At 39.6% G+C, this 23,220-nt stretch overlaps 2 protein-coding genes across 17 annotated transcripts in view; both read left to right on the top strand.

Annotated features, from left to right (window-relative positions):
- Positions 1-19,557, top strand: part of Slob (Slowpoke binding protein) — a 543,833-nt gene extending 524,276 nt beyond the window's left edge. For all 15 annotated transcript variants that reach the window (XM_087354943.1, XM_087354941.1, XM_087354942.1 and 12 more), the window contains one exon: positions 19,422-19,557. The gene's annotated coding sequence lies outside the window, so the exon portion shown is untranslated. The remainder of the gene's footprint in view (positions 1-19,421) is intronic.
- The window catches only part of LOC110836533 (uncharacterized), a 178,439-nt gene that overhangs the window by 104,225 nt on the left and 50,994 nt on the right, over positions 1-23,220 (top strand). For both annotated transcript variants that reach the window (XM_022077795.2, XM_087354948.1), the window contains exon 2: positions 19,422-19,626. In XM_022077795.2, the coding sequence (XP_021933487.2) occupies positions 19,422-19,626 (205 nt within the window). The remainder of the gene's footprint in view (positions 1-19,421; positions 19,627-23,220) is intronic.

Raw genomic sequence — 23,220 nt, 5'->3', positions numbered from 1 at the left:
GTCTTCTGGGTTGTTGCGCTGTGTAGTCTGGTCGATGTTTACCAACGTTTCAGAGGTCATACTGCCTCCATCATCAGAGTCTGAAGATTTCTGTCTTCTGGGTTGTTGCGCTGTGTAGTCTGGTCGATGTTAACCAACGTTTCAGAGGTCATACTGCCTCCATTATCAGGGCGATGAGTATGAAGATTTCTGTCTTCTGGGTTCTTGCGCTGTGTAGTCTGGTCGATGTTTACCAACGTTTCAGTGGTCATACTGCCTCCATCATCAGGGCGATGAAGATGTCTGTCTTCTGGGTTGTTGCGCTGTGTAGTCTGGTCGATGTTTACCAACGTTTCAGAGGCCATACTGCCTCCATCTTCAGGGCGATGAAGATTTCTGTCTTCTGGGTTGTTGCGCTGTGTAATCTGGTAGATGTTAACCAACGTTTCGGAGGTCATACTGCCTCCATCATCAGGGCGATGAGTATGAAGATTTCTGTCTTCTGGGTTGTTGCGCTGTGTAGTCTGGTCGATGTTTACCGACGTTTCAGAGGTCATACTGCCTCCGTCATCAGGGCGATGAAGATTTCTGTCTTCTGGGTTGTTGCGCTGTGTAGTCTGGTCGATGTTAACCAACGTTTCAGAGGTCATACTGCCTCCATCATCAGAGCGATGAGTATGAAGATTTCTGTCTTCTGGGTTGTTGCGCTGTGTAGTCTGGTCGATGTTAACCAACGTTTCAGAGGTCATACTGCCTCCATCATCAGGGCGATGGGTATGAAGATTTCTGTCTTCTGGGTTGTTGCGCTGTGTAGTCTGGTCGATGTTTACCAACGTTTCAGAGGTCATACTGCCTCCGTCATCAGGGCGATGAAGATTTCTGTCTTCTGGGTTGTTGCGCTGTGTAGTCTGGTCGATGTTAACCAACGTTTCAGAGGTCATACTGCCTCCATCATCAGAGCGATGAGTATGAAGATTTCTGTCTTCTGGGTTGTTGCGCTGTGTAGTCTGGTCGATGTTAACCAACGTTTCAGAGGTCATACTGCCTCCATCATCAGGGCGATGGGTATGAAGATTTCTGTCTTCTGGGTTGTTGCGCTGTGTAGTCTGGTCGATGTTTACCAACGTTTCAGAGGTCATACTGCCTCCGTCATCAGGGCGATGAAGATTTCTGTCTTCTGGGTTGTTGCGCTGTGTAGTCTGGTCGATGTTTACCAACGTTTCAGAGGTCATACTGCCTCCGTCATCAGGGCGATGAAGATTTCTGTCTTCTGGGTTGTTGCGCTGTGTAGTCTGGTCGATGTTAACCAACGTTTCAGAGGTCATACTGCCTCCGTCATCAGGGCGATGAAGATTTCTGTCTTCTGGGTTGTTGCGCTGTGTAGTCTGGTCGATGTTAACCAACGTTTCAGAGGTCATACTGCCTCCGTCATCAGGGCGATGAAGATTTCTGTCTTCTGGGTTGTTGCGCTGTGTAGTCTGGTCGATGTTAACCAACGTTTCAGAGGTCATACTGCCTCCGTCATCAGGGCGATGAAGATTTCTGTCTTCTGGGTTGTTGCGCTGTGTAGTCTGGTCGATGTTTACCAACGTTTCAGAGGTCATACTGCCTCCGTCATCAGGGCGATGAAGATTTCTGTCTTCTGGGTTGTTGCGCTGTGTAGTCTGGTCGATGTTAACCAACGTTTCAGAGGTCATACTGCCTCCATCATCAGAGCGATGAGTATGAAGATTTCTGTCTTCTGGGTTGTTGCGCTGTGTAGTCTGGTCGATGTTAACCAACGTTTCAGAGGTCATACTGCCTCCATCATCAGGGCGATGGGTATGAAGATTTCTGTCTTCTGGGTTGTTGCGCTGTGTAGTCTGGTCGATGTTTACCAACGTTTCAGAGGTCATACTGCCTCCGTCATCAGGGCGATGAAGATTTCTGTCTTCTGGGTTGTTGCGCTGTGTAGTCTGGTCGATGTTTACCAACGTTTCAGAGGTCATACTGCCTCCGTCATCAGGGCGATGAAGATTTCTGTCTTCTGGGTTGTTGCGCTGTGTAGTCTGGTCGATGTTAACCAACGTTTCAGAGGTCATACTGCCTCCGTCATCAGGGCGATGAAGATTTCTGTCTTCTGGGTTGTTGCGCTGTGTAGTCTGGTCGATGTTAACCAACGTTTCAGAGGTCATACTGCCTCCATCATCAGGGCGATGGGTATGAAGATTTCTGTCTTCTGGGTTGTTGCGCTGTGTAGTCTGGTCGATGTTTACCAACGTTTCAGAGGTCATACTGCCTCCGTCATCAGGGCGATGAAGATTTCTGTCTTCTGGGTTGTTGCGCTGTGTAGTCTGGTCGATGTTTACCAACGTTTCAGAGGTCATACTGCCTCCGTCATCAGGGCGATGAAGATTTCTGTCTTCTGGGTTGTTGCGCTGTGTAGTCTGGTCGATGTTAACCAACGTTTCAGAGGTCATACTGCCTCCGTCATCAGGGCGATGAAGATTTCTGTCTTCTGGGTTGTTGCGCTGTGTAGTCTGGTCGATGTTAACCAACGTTTCAGAGGTCATACTGCCTCCGTCATCAGGGCGATGAAGATTTCTGTCTTCTGGGTTGTTGCGCTGTGTAGTCTGGTCGATGTTAACCAACGTTTCAGAGGTCATACTGCCTCCATCATCAGAGCGATGAGTATGAAGATTTCTGTCTTCTGGGTTGTTGCGCTGTGTAGTCTGGTCGATGTTAACCAACGTTTCAGAGGTCATACTGCCTCCGTCATCAGGGCGATGAAGATTTCTGTCTTCTGGGTTGTTGCGCTGTGTAGTCTGGTCTATGTTAACCAACGTTTCAGAGGTCATACTGCCTCCATCATCAGGGCGATGGGTATGAAGATTTCTGTCTTCTGGGTTGTTGCGCTGTGTAGTCTGGTCGATGTTTACCAACGTTTCAGAGGTCATACTGCCTCCGTCATCAGGGCGATGAAGATTTCTGTCTTCTGGGTTGTTGCGCTGTGTAGTCTGGTCGATGTTAACCAACGTTTCAGAGGTCATACTGCCTCCATCATCAGGGCGATGTGTATGAAGATTTCTGTCTTCTGGGTTGTTGCGCTGTGTAGTCTGGTCGATGTTTACCAACGTTTCAGAGGTCATACTGCCTCCATCATCAGAGCGATGAGTATGAAGATTTCTGTCTTCTGGGTTGTTGCGCTGTGTAGTCTGGTCGATGTTAACCAACGTTTCAGAGGTCATACTGCCTCCATCATCAGAGCGATGAGTATGAAGATTTCTGTCTTCTGGGTTGTTGCGCTGTGTAGTCTGGTCGATGTTAACCAACGTTTCAGAGGTCATACTGCCTCCATCATCAGGGCGATGAGTATGAAGATTTCTGTCTTCTGGGTTGTTGCGCCGTGTAGTCTGGTAGAAGTTTACCGACGTTTCGGAGGTCCTTGCTGCCTCCATCATCAGGGCGATGAGAGCACCCAGAAGACTCATCGCCGTGAAAACCCCATTTATTTTCTTCCAGGCAGTTGAGGCTTCTGTTTAACAGGCACTCAGCTACGGTTATTTCAAAATGAAAAGTGACTTATGCGTAATGCGGGCTCTACACCTGTTTTAAGAAACGACACAGAATGCGTCTGGCTTTATCTTCACTTCCTCTATACGCCGATAGACCGACGCCCAAACACAGTCGTTAATTTACATTTTATTTAAGGTCTTCAAATTGGATTACTCTCGCTCTATAAACTCTTGCAGTTGAAACGTGTAGTTCCATAGCTTAAATCTGGTATCAGTACAGAATATATAAAAAAGGAATACACCTGCGAACACCGTATGTTTAACCCGTGTTTTGTAAAGTTAGTGTCTGTAAGTTTCATAAGGTTAAAAAGTTTAAGAACTTTATTATCTGCGTTTATGTTTGAAATTACGGAAACATTAACTATAAATGATTAAACGTATTCTATCTAAAACAGCCTTCTTGCTATATAAGAAGTCGTTCGGCCAATCAATAAATTCCCTGCATTTTATGGAACTAATAGATTTCATTACCGTCTACAAACAAGCTAGCCAGTAATCACTGACCTAAGATAAATACAATCTAAATATTCATGCTTTAAATTGTTTTAATGAGAGAGTGCCTTTGTAAAACTGCGGTTGCAGTCTGGGACGTTGGCCATTTCAAAATGATACGTGAGTGAATATGGAGCAGCGGTGGAATTATTAATACATGAACATCGAAAAACCTGTCTCAGTTCATCTTTTTCCACCACAAATTCAATACGGATTGGCCTGGCCACGAACCCAGGTCTCAGCGGTGAGGAAGCCGGCAACTAACATTCTCATCACGGCCTCAGTGCTGACCGTGTTATGTTTTTCGCTGAAATATATTTTAATTAGATTAATTTGTTTTATGTACAAGGTAGTCAATGCGTATCTAATGTATAGGCCACAAATTTCGTGAATATGAGACATTTCATAATTTGTATTATTTACTAAATACCACGAGGTATGTGGTTGTTTATCACTTTGAATACGGGGAAAGAAATAATTCCCGGAACGTCATTTATATAAAGAATAACTGAAATAATGGACAATTGGAAATATATAAATTCATTAATGAATATACATTATATTATTCCCCGTGTAGTTTTATTAATGTACTCAGAATTTCTCTCCATCCAAATATAAAAACCTCCATAGGTAAGCTTACAGAGTATCTGGCTGTTTGCCTACAAGAGTCTTAGCATACGATTAGTCCTGGATTAGATCTACTGTACGCAAACACGAACAGTATACTTAGCTTGTTCTTCAGCAAGATAAATAAGAGACTTCAGGAAGTTCAGATAACTTTACACTAAGTCAATTCCGTAGCTGGATTACAGACTTTTATTTGCTGATTCTTCCTTTGGTTATAAAACAACCAAGATAATGAATGTTTCTTACAATATTTAACGACACTGAAGTACATAGAAAGCATTAGATGAGATGTGAATATTATTGTGAAGGTAAGGATTTGTAAGGAATTACTCGTGGTCCAAGGTACCATCTGCCTAGAAAAGACTGAAAAGTTCATGAAAAACTGGCTAACCCTGTCGAGATTCGAACCAGGTGCTTCAAGAATAATAATCTGGGATGTTACCTTCATGAAACTGAGACATATAGAATTTGGCAAGATAGGAGGATGCCTATCGATTGGACTATAGTAATGATACGATAACATTATGTAATAGGCGAAGTCTGAATGCAGGAAATATTTAACTTACACCAGAACAACAAATTCTGCGGTGTATTTGATGGAAAATAGTCAAACAATATCATAAGAAGAGTGTGATTCGTCAGAGTTGTCGACCAAATTAATAGGATGATAATATTAAAATGGATACGGGAAAGGATAAGGGTGTGGATTGGATTCATCTGGCTCGGTACAGGGACCGGTGGCAGGCTTGTTTTAATTCGGTAATGGACGTCCGGGTTCCATAAATCGCAGGGAATTTCTTGACTAGCTGACCTTAGCTTCTCAAGAAGGATTGTGCTCCAGGGAGTAATTTGAGGTTATGTTTTATGTAAATAATTTTTATTTACTTAGTGTGAAATTATTTACAATCTTTACATTTCATTGTACAAATATATTTTGTTTAGGAACTTAAGCTTTTAATAGAAACATTCCGAAGTATGAATAGTCACGATGGATATTTTTAGACCATCAGTGACTACCAGTGCCTTTTTAAAGGGCTTTCTGGTTTTAGGTTTAGCCCAAAAACTTGGTTCGCTGAGCAGAGGCCTAACATGTTTGTTCCTTACTGTCTCTAGCCCAAAATAGAACTACCCAAGTAACCAATTTCTGGGTAAAAATCCTTCTTGATAAGGTGGTATTGTTTCTCTGAAGGGTCCTCAGCCCTGAAGATAGACACAGCAGGTCCTCCTGAACGTTTTTGTCTACCTATAAGTTCACACTGCATTACAACCCAGAACAGCAACATGGATATTTTAACAGCCATGAGAAACTTATGTCTTTATTAATTACTTCTTTATTGTTATTGCGTTTTAAAGTTTTATCCTGGTGGGACACGGATAAATTTTACGTCACTGACTTTGTAGTATTAACATTAGTTTAAATGGCATCCTAATTTCTTTCATGTTACTGGTATTATATTTTGTCATACAATCCTTATGGGATAAAAATGAATCGTACTGTTTTAATGCACAGTTTAAATTTGAATTTAAATTATATACGGGAGCATATAGTCCCAGACGTTAACGTCGCCTTCAGCCAACAAAAAAAAAAATAATTATCTTCGTACGTGTACGAAATATTTTTATTATTTATTTAGTGTTCTGTCTGACGACAGGTCCATATGAACAGGATCCTTCCATCCTTTTCTCGGACTGGGACCTGTTCATATACGTTCTTGGCAGATGATCCAGAAGTGGTTTGCCATTGCCTTCTTCTGTGTGTGAATGGAGTAATTGTTGGGATGCCACGGAGGAAAACTCCGTGTTGCCTAGACCACGGCCTTGCCCAACACAAGTTATAAATTCGGGCACCGCCGGGAATCGAACCCGAGACCCCAGGATTACAAGGCCAGCGTTCTAACCGCTAGACCACCGTGGCCATCATTTATTTATTTAGTGTTCTGTCTGACGACAGGTCCATATGAACAGGATCCTTTCATCCTTTTCTCGGACTGGGACCTGTTCATATACGTTCTTGGCAGATGATCCAGAAGTGGTTTGCCATTGCCTTCTTCTGTGTGTGAATGGAGTAATTGTTGGGATGCCACGGAGAAACCGGGGAAGCCCCCGGAGGAAACCTCCGTGTTGCCTAAACCACGGTCTACGTGTACGAAATACCTAATTTTAATGTGTCGAGAATCGAACAATTGTCCTTCAGAACACTCGACCTTATGTGGGTAATAATGTTTATTAACGCAGCCAGAGAATGTTCAAATGTCATTTTCTCTCCCTGTTGATGTGGGTGCATTTCATGCCTGCACAAACCTGTCCCCCCCCCCCCCCCCAGGAATCGATGTACCTACGTAGTCGAGGTGAGATTTACGATCTGTTTAAATAGAATAGCCACTTGAATTTCTAGGAAAGCCCTGTCTTCTCCAAATTACTGTTTGTGTTTTCAGAAGCTCATTAACATTTATTAATGCACTTCAGATTTCAACGCTATTTCTTCAGAGAAAAACGTCTGGAGAGATGTTACTTTAGAAGTGTATCTAAGAAATTCTTTAGAAATGCATCCACAAGATAAAAAATAAAACACGTCTACCTTACCTACGGAACACGTATCGTGTTACAAGTATTTGTGCTGAAGGAAAGTGTCACCAGGTCAGAGATAAAAGTAGAGATACTCTTTTAAGTTTGGAACATTTCATGTTCTCACGGAAGAGGTGTGGATGTTGATCTTTTGGAAAGTGACTACCTGGTTGACTTGTAAATTAGATACCAACATTTCACCTCTGAAGATCTAGACAGTATGTTCCACCAAATCGTTGTTTTAAATCCCCGCGTTGTTAAAACACACGTGGTTAACGTCAAAGCTGTAATTTGTTTTAATACAAGCTTGAAACTACAGTAACAATATTTGTATTCAAAACTTGGTATAGTGTATTTAACGAAGTTAATTGATGTTTTGTGTATTGGAAATTTGTAATCTCAAAATATGTTTCTTACTTTGTTTAATCCTCTAAACGTGACTAGTAATTTTAATCTCAACGAACATGCGAGTCTTAAGATAGTATAATTGCGTCATATTGTGAATGAAATATTAAATTAATTATTCGGTTTTGTCCGTCTAATCACTATTATATTTTAAATTTAAAATTTACAAATAAGATAATTAAATTATCATTTTATGTTCCACATCGTATTATCGATTTACATTTGGAACATTTTTACAACATGTTTCGGTTTCATCGAACCATCTTCAGGTGTAAAATTATATCAATAAACTTAAAACTCAACTACAATTTCGCTCCAATATGTGAAAATAATATGGATATGAGCATCACCAAAAAATGCTACACAACAGAGTGGGAGGTTCATGTAACTCTTGTCCGGACTCGTTGAATATACTACTACTGTCATCTATTGGATATGGCTATAGCTGCGGGTGACTAAATTGCTTATTGTTTCGTGCTCATTGATAACCTGTGGATCTGTATTTTGCTAACTGTAATTGCTGTCTTTTGTTACATTCTGCTGAGTGTTTGATAATTACTTGTAATGTCATTTCTGAAGCCAATTAATATGGGTCTGACTAAAAATAATTGTAACACCAAACATTTTTTTAGGGACACATCACATACAATGGCGAAGATACGAGATCATATCACAAGAAAGCCTTATTTGTCGCGATAAATTCTTATCAAAATATATTCCCGTTAATAGGGACCCAATACAAAGGCTGGATTTGGTTTTTTGAAAGATGCATAATTTAAACAATGTAAAAATAGATGAGTTTCTATTAACAATTCCCACCAAATAGTGATATTGATGTATGCTAAAATCTAGGATTAGGTTTGACGCATTGCGTATAAATCTGCAGACTATAAATTAAATTTACCATTTGTATACATAAGCAGTTAAAGCTGTAGCTTCAAATTTAAATAGTCCCTTTTGAGGTAATTTTTTTATTAGTGTTCTGTCTGACGACAGGTCCATATGAACAGGATCCTTCCACCCTTTTCTCGGACTGGGACCTATTCATATACGTTCTTGGCAGATGATCCAGAAGTGGTTTGCCATTGCCTTCTTCTGTGTGTGAATGGAGTAATTGTTGGGATGCCACGGAGGAAAACTCCGTGTTGCCTAGACCACGGCCTTGCCCAACACAAGTTATAAATTCGGGCACCGCCGGGAATCGAACCCGAGACCCCAGGATTACAAGGCCAGCGTTCTAACCGCTAGACCACCTCATCTTATTATTATTTAGTGTTCTGTCTGACGACAGGTCCATATGAACAGGATCCTTCCATCCTTTTCTCGGACTGGGACCTGTTCATATACGTTCTTGGCAGATGATCCAGAAGTGGTTTGCCATTGCCTTCTTCTGTGTGTGAATGGAGTAATTGTTGGGATGCCACGGAGGAAAACTCCGTGTTGCCTAGACCACGGCCTTGCCCAACACAAGTTATAAATTCGGGCACCGCCGGGAATCGAACCCGAGACCCCAGGATTACAAGGCCAGCGTTCTAACCGCTAGACCACCTCACCTTATTATTATTTAGTGTTCTGTCTGACGACAGGTCCATATGAACAGGATCCTTCCATCCTTTTCTCGGACTGGGACCTGTTCATATACGTTCTTGGCAGATGATCCAGAAGTGGTTTGCCATTGCCTTCTTCTGTGTGTGAATGGAGTAATTGTTGGGATGCCACGGAGGAAAACTCCGTGTTGCCTAGACCACGGCCTTGCCCAACACAAGTTATAAATTCGGGCACCGCCGGGAATCGAACCCGAGACCCCAGGATTACAAGGCCAGCGTTCTAACCGCTAGACCACCGTGGCGGTTATTTGAGGTAATACAGAATTTAATTCAGTCGGTAGCATTCGAAGTGTCTTTTCGTTTTATTAAGTGGTGCTTACCTGAAAGTAATATAATTTGATGCAGTCAAGTTGGTAGCTGGGTGTAAACAGTTGAATGTAAACTCGAAATATAGAATCTATGGACTTGTATGTATTGTTATAATTTCAATTAGAGACGCGATTACCGTTCACTGAAATGGGGATTCAGAACATCAATTATTCACTCCTGTGTACATATTGAATTGGTCCAGTTTTGTTCGTACTGCACGTGAGTTTGAAATTGTTCGTAATCTACGTCCATTTTGTAAATTATATAGAGCGAGAAACGTTATTTGAAGGGAACTACTAACTATTCATTTAAATTCTGTAAATCGAGGCTTACAATCGAATAAGGAACGCTTAAAACTCCTCGGTTATTTTATGGAAGCCACAAACCTCGGTCTTGTGCCCGTTTCATTGTGATTTTTAAACCGTGGATAGATGACGAGGCTTCAGTGAATTTCATAAAAAATACTTTCTTAAATTTTTATGTTCAAGATTGCTTTTTTTCATTTTGTAGCTTAAATGCGTCATGTTTGTGTTGATCAAATATATATTTATTTTCACAGTCTATACACAAACGTTGTAATTAAATGATGTTGTTAAAATTATATAATATTAAAACATTATGTAGTATAAAATATTATATTTTGGCGTTTTTTATCGTAAATACGATTTTACATTTTTAGCGCTTTTTTTACGACATGTTTCGATGGATAAGACCTCATCTTCAGGTTTATATCAATTTTATAATATTTTAAAATTATTAGATACTTTTATGCAATGTATTATATTGATCTGTGGTTTGTTTGTAGATTTTCCATTTTCATGATGAGTTTGTAGTCAGACGTTTATTTTCAAGATGTGTTGTGCGGAGTGACTTACGTCTGATAGCTGGTGAGGATAATCTGTAACTGTGAAAATAAATATATATGCTTTTTTTCATGTTAAACTAATTGAGTGGTTTAGTTTTAAAATGAGGACTGGATTCATTTTACTCGTGAAATTGAACATTGGTAGGCTGTTGTTAACGTGATAATGAACTTTGCGTATTTCATGAACAACTGAGCGTCTGCCAGATTCTAAAATATTATTTTTGCCTCATTTAATTAGTCGAGTTGTTTATTAGGTTGTTTTAAAACTCTGATGAAGTTTGGTAGGATCGATGTTGATTATGAATAAATATGGCGAATAGACAACTATAATACGCTTTTAAGTGTTCATCTGTTTAGAAAATAGGATAATTCTTCTCGACCCAGATTTGAATGATATGTTATGAATGCGATTTAGACATATTTAACGCTGCATTAACAATCTCAGATTTAATCCTAATGGGATTTGATCGTTTTGATTACAGTTTTTAACATGTAGGATTTGAGGTTTTCACGACGTATGAAGTTGGCTGGTTTTTGGGTTGTAGCGTCGTGTAGTCTGGTAGAAATCTGAAAATGTTTTAGACGTCCTTGCTGCCACCATCATGATGATAATGGGCAAAGATTGGATTATTACCATACAATTATCATACAACTAAAGTAACATAATATGTAAACACACCCACAATAGAAAATCAAATATGAAGAATTTCAGAAACAGGAGTATTAAGAATATGAAGTCCTTCTAAGATACTAGCCGAATTATTTGACTAATTTTATAGAGTTATACGAAATAATATAAAACGACTTTAAATATTTAAGGAATGGAGAAACAGTTTTGAAGTTTGAAGACGAAGAACATCTGATTGAATCAGTTTAACCAAAATTACATTGTGGGGTTGAAAATATATTTAACCAAATATTTTTTTAAAACTGATCCCTGAAGATGGAGGCAGCATGACCTCTGAAACGTCGGTGGAAATCTACCAGACTACACGGCGCAACAACCCAGAAGACAGAAATCTTCATACTCTGATGACGGAGGCAGTATGACCTCTGAAACGTTGGTTAACATCGACCAGACTACACAGCGCAACAACCCAGAAGACAGAAATCTTCATCGCCCTGATGAAGGAGGCAGTATGACCTCTGAAACGTTGGTTAGCATCGACCAGACTACACGGCGAAACAACCCAGAAGATAGAAATCTTCATACTCACCGCTGTGAAAACCTCAAATCTTACACGAATGATAATGAAATTTTAACAAACGAACAGTTTTCAGTTCGGGGTAATAATTCATAGTCATCCAGCGATAACTTCACATCAACCCCACATCCCCACAGCCACAATTACCTCGAAGAAAACTCCAGACAATGTCTCGCTAAGAAAGATTTCGATGAGGTTAAGAGATCGGCCACTTCAGCGAGAATACTGCACTGTAATACCGATTCTCTGTAATTAAGTTCCTACTTAAAGCTACACGTGAGGTGATACAGAATATCTGTACCAGTTCATTTCACTTCTTCTAATAGTGAATGAGGCTGGCATGTACAAACTGTTGATCCTTTTTTTACGAACGTTTGTTCACTGTTGCTGAATGGCTTAAACCACAAGTAGGCCTTAGTAGGTATGTGAATTCTAAAAAACACATACTCCGCGAAGTTTTATGCTACGTTAATTTTATATAAGCAGTTTTATAGTCACGTAATCAAAATGTCATGTCATAGGACATAATGTTCCGTAAGTCGGGTCATAGAATAACTGTTGTTATTTGGCAAAATACAGAAAAATTTAAAAAGGAAAAGTTGTTAGAAATGATGTGTTTTTAGTCTCAAGTGTTTGAATTTTTTGTCTAGGATGATCAGTTATGGCGCTACACTCTTTGAATTAAAAGAAACAAAAAGGTACGGCGATGTTGCCACATTGACGTAAAAGCGAATGGTGATGTTGTGCCAGAGTAGGGGGAACTTGGCAACATCGCCATAAGATTTTATCGGTCATTATATAATGAATCTACCGCCGGAACGGTTCGATCTAGGCGAGAAATTCCAAAATTTGAGATTTGAAACACGTGATTTTGAACAAGGTTTCCGTCTTTGTATTTTTCCATATTTTGCCAAATAACAGAGCGGAGTCTTTGTGTATGTGTGTACGCCTAAATTTATTCAAGTTTCCAATGAAGTGTAAAATTAATTTTACTAACATGACATAATTACATATTTGACTACAAAGCCTTGTTAAGTAGCTTGTAAAAGAATGCGTAAAATCCAGGAAAAAAAAATTCTGAATTTTAAACTTGAAATCAATAAGTGACTTGAAGGACTTAACGTACTTTAAAAAAAATGTTCGCAAGTGTTTTGACGACGATATAAAAATTAAATACTGTTTAGAAGTGAAACGTTTTTAAACACAATTGGATTTTATGAACTTGTTCTATTGCTCGATCAGATACAAACCAGGGAGATAATGTGATTTTCTGAACGCTTTTAAAATCCACAGACACGTCAGGTAAAATCTTGTCATATTCCAGAACCCAATAAAATGCAGAAACAAGTGGCTTTGAGTGTAAAACGAACTAATTTCCACTCCGTCGACAGAATGCGTTCAAATTTCAATCGGTTTACTTGTAATACCTCACATGAATAATAATTTGTTCCATGATTCCAATATTATAACAATAACTGGTTTCAGACTTCGCAAGGTTTCACACTGTACCTCATTTCAACTATTCTGAATCTGCCACGCGTTATATAAGTTTTTATGTGTTCTTCGTGTCGAAATCTGGCAAAGAGATTTCTGGTATAAAGGACATCTGAAGCACATGGAGATTACTAAATGACATACCCAAAGTTCGTGAGAGATATGTAAATACCTATGACGTTTACGGCCTGGAAATTCATGTGCCGTATTACTAACAGACTAAAAAAGTCGTACTTATTCTAATTTGATGTATATTTTATGTGTAATACTTTGTAACACTAAAAGTACTGTAAAAGTGTAATAGTAAAAATAAAATAAATTAATAAAGATGATACTATGAACAGTGGACCAGTGGAAATTGCGCATACTGATTAGAAATGCCTTCAACATTTTGGTTTCGAAGCCTGAAGGGACGAATCCACTAGAAAGTTCTAGGCGTAGATGGAAGGATAATATTAAAATGAATCTTAAAATACTAAGATGTGAGGATATATATTGGATTCATCTGGATCAGGGTATGTGCCAGAAACGTGGTTAAACACACACACACGAAAATTAATCTTTGGGGTCCATAAAATTGAGATAGGGATTTGTGGACTACCCGAGCGACTGTTGGTATATCAAGGACTCTGCTACATGGATCCTAAGCTAAGTCTTGTTTGTTACTTGTGTAATGCTACTTTAGTCTATTATAAACTATCTCCTGGACCGTCTAAATCCGTTGACCACACAAAGTTAAATGAACCATGCTCGTAAAGTATAAAACAGTTTCTATCTTCAACTATTATATTCACAGAAATTCCACAGTAATTTCCAATCTCCTGTGACTCCGAAATAAAATTTTGTATCCCAATTTTCCGTCGAGTGTTGAATGAAATGTTTATTCATTGGATAGTATTAAAAATATATTAAAATTGGCCGTCGATCACAATATAAGATAATTAAAAGATTAAAATATCATTTTACGTTCCGTATCGAGTACTCGATTTACATGTGGAACATTTACGACATGTTTCGGCTATATATAGCCATCATTAGGTGTTATGTTATAAACTTTTTAACTGAATTACTGATTTTTACTGATTTTTAAGATTTTTAGTTTTCATTTTTCTTGGTTTTTTAGTAATTCAGTTAAAAAGTTTATAACATAACACCTGATGATGGCTATATATAGCCGAAACATGTCGTAAATGTTCCACATGTAAATCGAGTACTCGATACGGAACGTAAAATGATATTTTAATCTTTTAATTATCTTATATTGTGACTGACGGCCAATTTTAATATATTTTTAATACTATTTAAATAAATCACAATATGACGCACATACAATATCTTATTCATTGGAGTTTATATGTGGTTAGTTCTGTATTTTATCTTTCTGTAACCGATTTTTAAAAATCTAACTTTCTGTATGGTTTCTTCTTTGAGACTACACACACATTAGTGGTGGAAAATCTAAAATATTTATTTATAGCCTATGGACTATTTTAAAAAATTACTGGATTGTGTTTTGTGATGCAGTTACATGACTGTTAGTAAGCTCATTATTTAATGTAAGTTAACGAGACCTAATACATGGACTCTCATTTTCTGAAAACATTCCTTGAAACAAAAACTTGAAACACGAGACCGCGTAAAGGTCACGAGATCACGCGTTCCTTTGACTTCGTGTTGTCAGCATAAACCTCGAGGATGTGAGGTCTATAAAAGTTTCGATCTGCTGAGAGGCAAAGCGGATTTAGTGACAGCATTATGAGATGAATGACTGTTATTTATCATAGGCGTGAGACATGATCTCCTATTTATAAGAAAGAACACTTACACAGAAAATCTGTGAAAACGGAAGTTCCAGGGAGAATTAATGATTGAGTGCGATATTACACGGCGATGAACTTTGTAATTTATCCAGGTTAATTAATATTGTTATATTAGTGAATACAGGTTTTTCTAGTAAAAGAAAATTTCTCGCAAAACGAAATCGTGAAATAACAAGAATGAGGGATAACATTAAGATGAACCTAAGAAGTTGGTAGGTTATAAAGATAGCCGTAAACGAGAGAAATTACGGTCGGATGATACTGACAAATTTAATATGAATATTCCACATCTTGCATTATATTAAATTCATGGACAACAAAAATTCTCTGTGTTCTTTTGCGTTAATGATAAATAGGTTAGGGATGATAAGAATATTATACAGGGTGATACAAAATGTTAGGGTCAAACTGAAGGAGCGTATAGAGAGAACAACTTTCGAATAGGAATCCACGTCCTCCGAAGTTATCCTGAGTCAGTCGAGGTCATTTAAGGTAGGGAAGTCTGATAATTTACCGCTGAAATAATTTGTTTTTAAGATTGCTAATGTAATCCTTGTACATTAATAAAAAAAAACAAAATTAAGCTAGTAGGAGAATAGCAAAGTACGATTATTTCAGCGGTGTGTTATCAGACTTCCAGACTGAAGGAGCGTATAGAGTCTATACGCTCCTTCAGTTTGGTCCTAACATTTTGAATCATCCTGTATGTACGCCTGCGGTCGTAGTGTGGGGACAGAGAAGACCAACATTATTACCTGACTTCCCGGAACTAGACTTTTGCCGAGTCTGGGCGAAGGTCTGTGAATCTTTTTCCATCGGCAAGATTGTTTGGCCAATACTCTACTGTAGTTGGTTCAGATTGCATATGGATGTAGGAAGTCGGGGTACATGCACGGTTTGATTCCATTGCCTTTCTCGGAAACTAGTTTTCATTGCAGATTAGAGACCGACCGTCAAGAATAAAGAAGATGGTCTTTGTGTCCTAAATCTTTCGACTACATTATCTGTCTGTATTATAAAAGTTTAATAGCGCTTAAATACCAACGACCTGATAGTGTGAGGTTATGTTGGACCGGGCCATAGCTCAGGAGATCGATATTTATATATCGATGTATCATTATGTTGATATATCGATATATTTGTTTATTGTAACACACAAAATTTAAATTGCTGAGTAAATCGTTGTCTTTTCAGCAACAGGTATAAGAAAGCGAATTAAAATACTGATGATTATTGTCTTAGAATCTTAAATTGTATGTTGATATAAAGATTTCTGTCTTCTGGGTTGTTGCGCTGTGTAGTCTGGTCGATATTAACCAACGTTTCAGAGGTCATACTGCCTCCATCATCAGGGCGATGAAGATTTCTGTCTTCTGGGTTGTTGCGCTGTGTAGTATGAATCGCCCTGATGACGGAGGCAGTATGACCTCTGAAACGTTGGTAAACATCGACCAGACTACACGGCGCAACAACCCAGAAGATAGAAATCTTCATACTCATCGCCCTGATGACGGAGGCAGTATGACCTCTGAAACGTTGGTTAACATCGACCAGACTACACAGCGCAACAGCCCAGAAGACGGAAATCTTCATACTCATCGCCCTGATGACGGAGGCAGTATGACCTCTGAAACGTTGGTAAACATCGACCAGACTACACAGCGCAACAACCCAGAAGACAGAAATCTTCATCGCCCTGATGATGGAGGCAGTATGACCTCTGAAACGTTGGTTAATATCGACCAGACTACACAGCGCAACAGCCCAGAAGACGGAAATCTTCATACTCATCGCCCTGATGATGGAGGCAGTATGACCTCTGAAAAGTTGGTTAATATCGACCAGACTACACAGCGCAACAGCCCAGAAGACGGAAATCTTCATACTCATCGCCCTGATGATGGAGGCAGTATGACCTCTGAAACGTTGGTTAACATCGACCAGACTACACAGCGCAACAACCCAGAAGACAGAAATCTTCATCGCCCTGATGATGGAGGCAGTATGACCTCTGAAACGTTGGTAAACATCGACCAGACTACACAGCGCAACAACCCAGAAGACAGAAATCTTCATCGCCCTGATGATGGAGGCAGTATGACCTCTGAAACGTTGGTTAATATCGACCAGACTACACAGCGCAACAACCCAGAAGACAGAAATCTTCATACTCATCGCCCTGATGATGGAGGCAGTATGACCTCTGAAACGTTGGTTAATATCGACCAGACTACACAGCGCAACAACCCAGAAGACAGAAATCTTCATACTCATCGCCCTGATGATGGAGGCAGTATGACCTCTGAAACGTTGGTTAATATCGACCAGACTACACAGCGCAACAACCCAGAAGACAGAAATCTTCATACTCATCGCCCTGATGATGGAGGCAGTATGACCTCTGAAACGTTGGTTAATATCGACCAGACTACACAGCGCAACAACCCAGAAGACAGAAATCTTCATACTCATCGCCCTGATGATGGAGGCAGTATGACCTCTGAAACGTTGGTTAATATCGACCAGACTACACAGCGCAACAACCCAGAAGACAGAAATCTTCATACTCATCGCCCTGATGATGGAGGCAGTATGACCTCTGAAACGTTGGTTAATATCGACCAGACTACACAGCGCAACAACCCAGAAGACAGAAATCTTCATACTCATCGCCCTGATGATGGAGGCAGTATGACCTCTGAAACGTTGGTAAACATCGACCAGACTACACAGCACAACAACCCAGAAGACAGAAATCTTCATACTCCATCGCCCTGATGATGGAGGCAGTATGACCTCTGACACGTTGGTTAACATCGACCAGACTACACAGCGCAACAACCCAGAAGACGGATATCTTCATACTCATCGCCCTGATGATGGAGGCAGTATGACCTCTGAAACGTTGGTTAACATCGACCAGTCTACACAGCGCAACAACCCAGAAGACAGAAATCTTCATACTCATCGCCCTGATGATGGAGGCAGTATGACCTCTGAAACGTTGGTTAACATCGACCAGTCTACACAGCGCAACAACCCAGAAGACAGAAATCTTCATACTCATCGCCCTGATGATGGAGGCAGTATGACCTCTGAAACGTTGGTTAATATCGACCAGACTACACAGCGCAACAACCCAGAAGACAGAAATCTTCATCGCCCTGATGATGGAGGCAGTATGACCTCTGAAACGTTGGTTAACATCGACCAGACTACACAGCGCAACAGCCCAGAAGACGGAAATCTTCATACTCATCGCCCTGATGAAGGAGGTAGTATGACCTCCGAAACGTTGGTAAACATCGACCAGACTACACAGCGCAACAACCCAGAAGACAGAAATCTTCATCGCCCTGATGATGGAGGCAGTATGACCTCTGAAACGTTGGTAAACATCGACCAGACTACACAGCGCAACAACCCAGAAGACAGAAATCTTCATCGCCCTGATGATGGAGGCAGTATGACCTCTGAAACGTTGGTTAACATCGACCAGACTACACAGCGCAACAGCCCAGAAGACGGAAATCTTCATACTCATCGCCCTGATGACGGAGGCAGTATGACCTCTGAAACGTTGGTAAACATCGACCAGACTACACAGCGCAACAACCCAGAAGACAGAAATCTTCATCGCCCTGATGATGGAGGCAGTATGACCTCTGAAACGTTGGTTAACATCGACCAGTCTACACAGCGCAACAACCCAGAAGACAGAAATCTTCATACTCATCGCCCTGATGATGGAGGCAGTATGACCTCTGAAACGTTGGTTAATATCGACCAGACTACACAGCGCAACAACCCAGAAGACAGAAATCTTCATCGCCCTGATGATGGAGGCAGTATGACCTCTGAAACGTTGGTTAACATCGACCAGACTACACAGCGCAACAACCCAGAAGACAGAAATCTTCATCGCCCTGATGATGGAGGCAGTATGACCTCTGAAACGTTGGTAAACATCGACCAGACTACACAGCGCAACAACCCAGAAGACAGAAATCTTCATACTCATCGCTGTGAAAACCTCAAATCTTACAAGATTTGGTATCCTTGACGATATTTGTCTTGAAACACAAACTTAAATATCTTCATCAGTACCATCATCATCATCATTAGAATCTTTTGTTTGTCGTCTCTCTCCTTCTGCGAAATTGTTAATACTTTAAAGCAATAAAATTATTAACTTTTTCTAAATATTTTGTCACAATCGATTCATTGCAGTATTATTTAACAACGCTGTTCCATGTAGCATTCGTGGAGAAATGATAAATTTGCAAACAATTTAAGTTATACAAACACGAAGGCTAGAGACCACAAATTATTATATAATATAAAATATTTCAGTGGCTAACCACTTAGCCACAAAGTCCACTCTCACCAAATGATTTTTGGGAGTAATGACTTCGTAATAGTACATAAATGAAAATATTGCGCTCTGTGTTTGTCGCTTGTTGTAGTACTAACTCAAATTTGTCCCACATCTCTCGTAGTGTCGCTGTTCTACCGGTTCAGCTGTGCATTTGCTGAGGGAGACGACCACAGCACAACCACCAATAGTATCGTGAACAGCAGTAAACCTAAATGCGAAGGAAGGAAGTCTCTAGACGCGTGTCTGGAACAGTTGCCACCGATTCTGGATCAAACCGAGATGACAGGCATCCCCAGCTCCAAGAAAGATGTTGAGGCGTCCTGCAGGTAAACGAGACGTCCTTTAATAACAGTATTTGAGGTTATGTGCGTAAGCCAAATGAAAGAACACAGTTGTTATATCACAATCATTTGCCATTAGTCCCTTACCTTAAAGTATCCACACCAAAATTATGCATGGATTTCTTATTCTTCTCATCATGCTACAGGTATTAACCATTACATGTAAAAAGGGATTAAGAATAACATTGATTCTGCGCAAAGAATTATGAGGGTAAATGTAGACGCACACTATATCGAAACGAACAAAACAATACCTAAAAAAGGTAACAACATTATCTTCAAATGTTAATTCGAAAAAAATAACTTTGATTGGTATTAAAACAAGTTCTTTTAAAGGCGTATTCAGTGCATGTTAAGGCTGTTAAAATATTACATTTACGGAGAAACCGGGGAAGCCCCCGGAGGAAAACTCCATGTTGCCGTGGTCTAGGCAACATGGAGTTTTCCTCCGGGGGCTTCCCCGGTTTCTCCGTGGCATCCCAACAATTACTCCATTCACACACAGAAGAAGGCAATGGCAAACCGCTTCTGGATCATCTGCCAAGAACGTATATGAACAGGTCCCAGTCCGAGAAAAGGATGGAAGGATCCTGTTCATATGGACCTGTCGTCAGACAGAACACTAAATAAAATAAATACCCAGCGTACAGTGCGAATCGATACGGAATGTCGTATGTACATAGTTCAGAACATAAACATAATTTGAATCCGTGAATAGGGAGATAGCACGAGATGTTAAAGGCCACTGCGAAGATTCCACGCATCTCAACACAAAGACAATAAAACGTATTGGAAGCTACACGTGACAAATGAGGTCAGAGGATTTTCGACCTCTAGACTCACTGGAAGTTAGTTTCTAGCTTCCCAGATCTGTGTCTGAACTGAAAAGGAAGCCTCTGGTACCCATTTGACAGCAGACTAATGGATCTCAGAGCCGTTCTTAAAGTGGCGGTGTAGAAATTGAAAGTTTCAATGCGTCTACCCCATATTCGAAAGGATCGTCCGGTACACAGCAACTAGTTGAATGGCTCAGATGTGAAACTCTGTCGAAATTCCGGTTTCAAACACCTGCACATGAACCGACTATAATAGCAAAGTTTCGTTGCCCTCCACAGCCACTCCAATAAGTGTTGTAGTAATGTCTCAAAATGGCCCACAACTGCTTCATTCCACACCCGTTTAAATTCTTAAATCGTCATAATATTCGTTAAATAATTTTTCAATCGAAGAAATTTTGTACGTAAAATTAAAAATTACATTAGCTCAATTTGGAGATTGTCTGTTTAATTTTTAGAGGTGCTTAATTTTTAGTTTAAGAAGATTTTAACACAGATTAAACCAAAATAAAAACAGCTGATTTAATTTGCTTTTTACTGAAGCAAATTATGACGTCATATTCCGTAGTAATTATTCTGGAATAAAATCAAAATTAGAAATATTATATTATGACTTCGTGGTTCTGTGTGCCGGACGCTGAGATAGTTCGGTCAGCATTGTGTGTGTGTGTGTGACTTCAGACTGGATAACGGGGGTTTGATCCCCAGCAATGGAGATTTTTTTTATCTAATCTCGAAATCCATACCGGATCTGTAGCTTACACAGCCTCCCATTCGGTGGGTGCTAGGGTCACTTTGCCGGGGCAAAGCCCATCCTATACTTGAGATTTTGTAAAACGAATTTTTGTTTTCGAGACATTTGCAAAATTTGTTCTGCTTAAATATCGTGACTTATCCGGCTTTTGGAAAAAAAAATGAACCAATGGTTATTAATAGCGTGTGTAATGTTTTCTTTACGAAAATTGTTAAAAGGAATATACGGCATCTTTTTTTAACAAATTATATATAAATATATATTATTTAAATCTTGTCCGTCTAATCACAATAAATTCTTATTAAATATTAAAATATTACAATAATTAACATTTAAAATATTTAAAATATTAAATGATGTTCTTTATCGAAATATTCGATTTACATTAGACCATCATTTTTTCACGACATGTTTCAGTTCCTAAAAGAATAATATATATTTATTATATCACAATATGACGCAACTTTACCATCTGATAAATTATATATAATTTAAAGTTAATATTGTTAGTTTTCTTAAACAAATGTTTATCTATAAAACAGTCGATAAAATATTTTATAACACGGAGACTTGTTTAAGTACGATTATTTATTGTTTCTTAATTTAAATATTTATAATAATAACGAAAATTGAATTCTTAAATATAATATAAATCTAAATACAATATATTTGATTTGTATGTGATGCGATAGTCGAGTATTTTGGACAGTACAACTTTTCACATGATTTCACATTTAAAACAAATGGCGTAGCTGTAGTCTGGCCAATTAATTTACCATAAAGCAGGAATCAAAGTGGTGAATCCACATACTGTTGTTAGTGAGCTCATTACTAAAGGATTATGTTGGTGGTACGTAACAATTTTATCCGTGTTTCCTCGAAAAGGAATGTTTGTACGGGATCAAACGTTAATTCTGGCTGTCCATCTCCTGTGTTCTTCCTGCTAAATTATCCTTCATCGAAACATTTTTTTAACAGGTACACACTTTTTAGTGGAGTCGTTTTAGACGATTTCCGTGCAATATCCGCAGAAACTGGATAAACACATAATTAGTATCGTGCAGTTTCGTGATTTCGTGATCTTCTCGGCGGAGTAGTTAACAATTACTCGTAATATAGAGTTGTTGAATTCGAATCTCAACGAGAAGATAGGCTATCTTAAATCATGTTCTTATGATTTTTTTCTAAGTCCCTCCAGGAAAGTGCTTTTACGAGGTGCGATCGGAAAGTTTCGAGACTGCGCGTATAAAAACCCGTACACTTATCTCAGGTATTAAATTCATCCATCACCCTCGAAGTAGTTCCCCTGGGAGTGAACACAACGATCCGCTGCCAAGCCTGGAAGCATCCCTGGAAATCTTTCTTTGTCAGCCTGTCAAGCACCATCTGCGATTCTGCCTGAATCTCTTCTATCGTCTCAAATCTCCTTCCCTTTAGCTGAATTTTCATCTTTGGGAAGAGGAAGAAGTCACACGGAGCTTAGAAAGGAAGTTGGGGTCGGTTCTTGCAAGATCTTTGAGCTCCTGACAAACGAGAAGTCGATTCTGCTTCTGGTCCTCAGACAGGAGCCTTGGCGTCGCATGTGGAGTTCTTCCTTTAGAATCAGCTGACAGGTCCCATAGCCTATCCCAACAATGTCGCACAAGTCGTTGATGGTACGACGTCGATCTTCGTAACATTTTCGGGCGTTGTGCTCGAAGATGGTCGTCCAGAACGCTCGTCATCATCGACAGAGGTTCGGCCATTTTTAAAACGTGAATGCCACACAAAAGTTTGTGCACGACCCATTGCGGACTCCCCAAATGCTTGCTTTAGCATTTCATAGGTTTCCGTAGCCGTTTTGGCGAGTCTTTGGCAAAATTTGATGCACACGCCATTCCGAAATCGCAGGAGGGTCGGTGTAATGCACTACCAAAACGCTCGTAACTAAGAAACAAATGGTAATTCGATGATGCCGGCTGGCACACTGATTCACTATGAATGTAGGCC

Source organism: Zootermopsis nevadensis, unplaced genomic scaffold (assembly GCF_977971745.1).
Source record: "Zootermopsis nevadensis isolate Lab colony 2312 unplaced genomic scaffold, Znev_1.0 Znev_ptg000024l, whole genome shotgun sequence".
In the NCBI taxonomy this organism is placed as follows: domain Eukaryota; kingdom Metazoa; phylum Arthropoda; class Insecta; order Blattodea; family Termopsidae; genus Zootermopsis; species Zootermopsis nevadensis.
The sequence above is the reverse complement of the archived record's forward strand: the minus strand, read 5'-3'. Positions and strand labels throughout refer to the sequence as shown.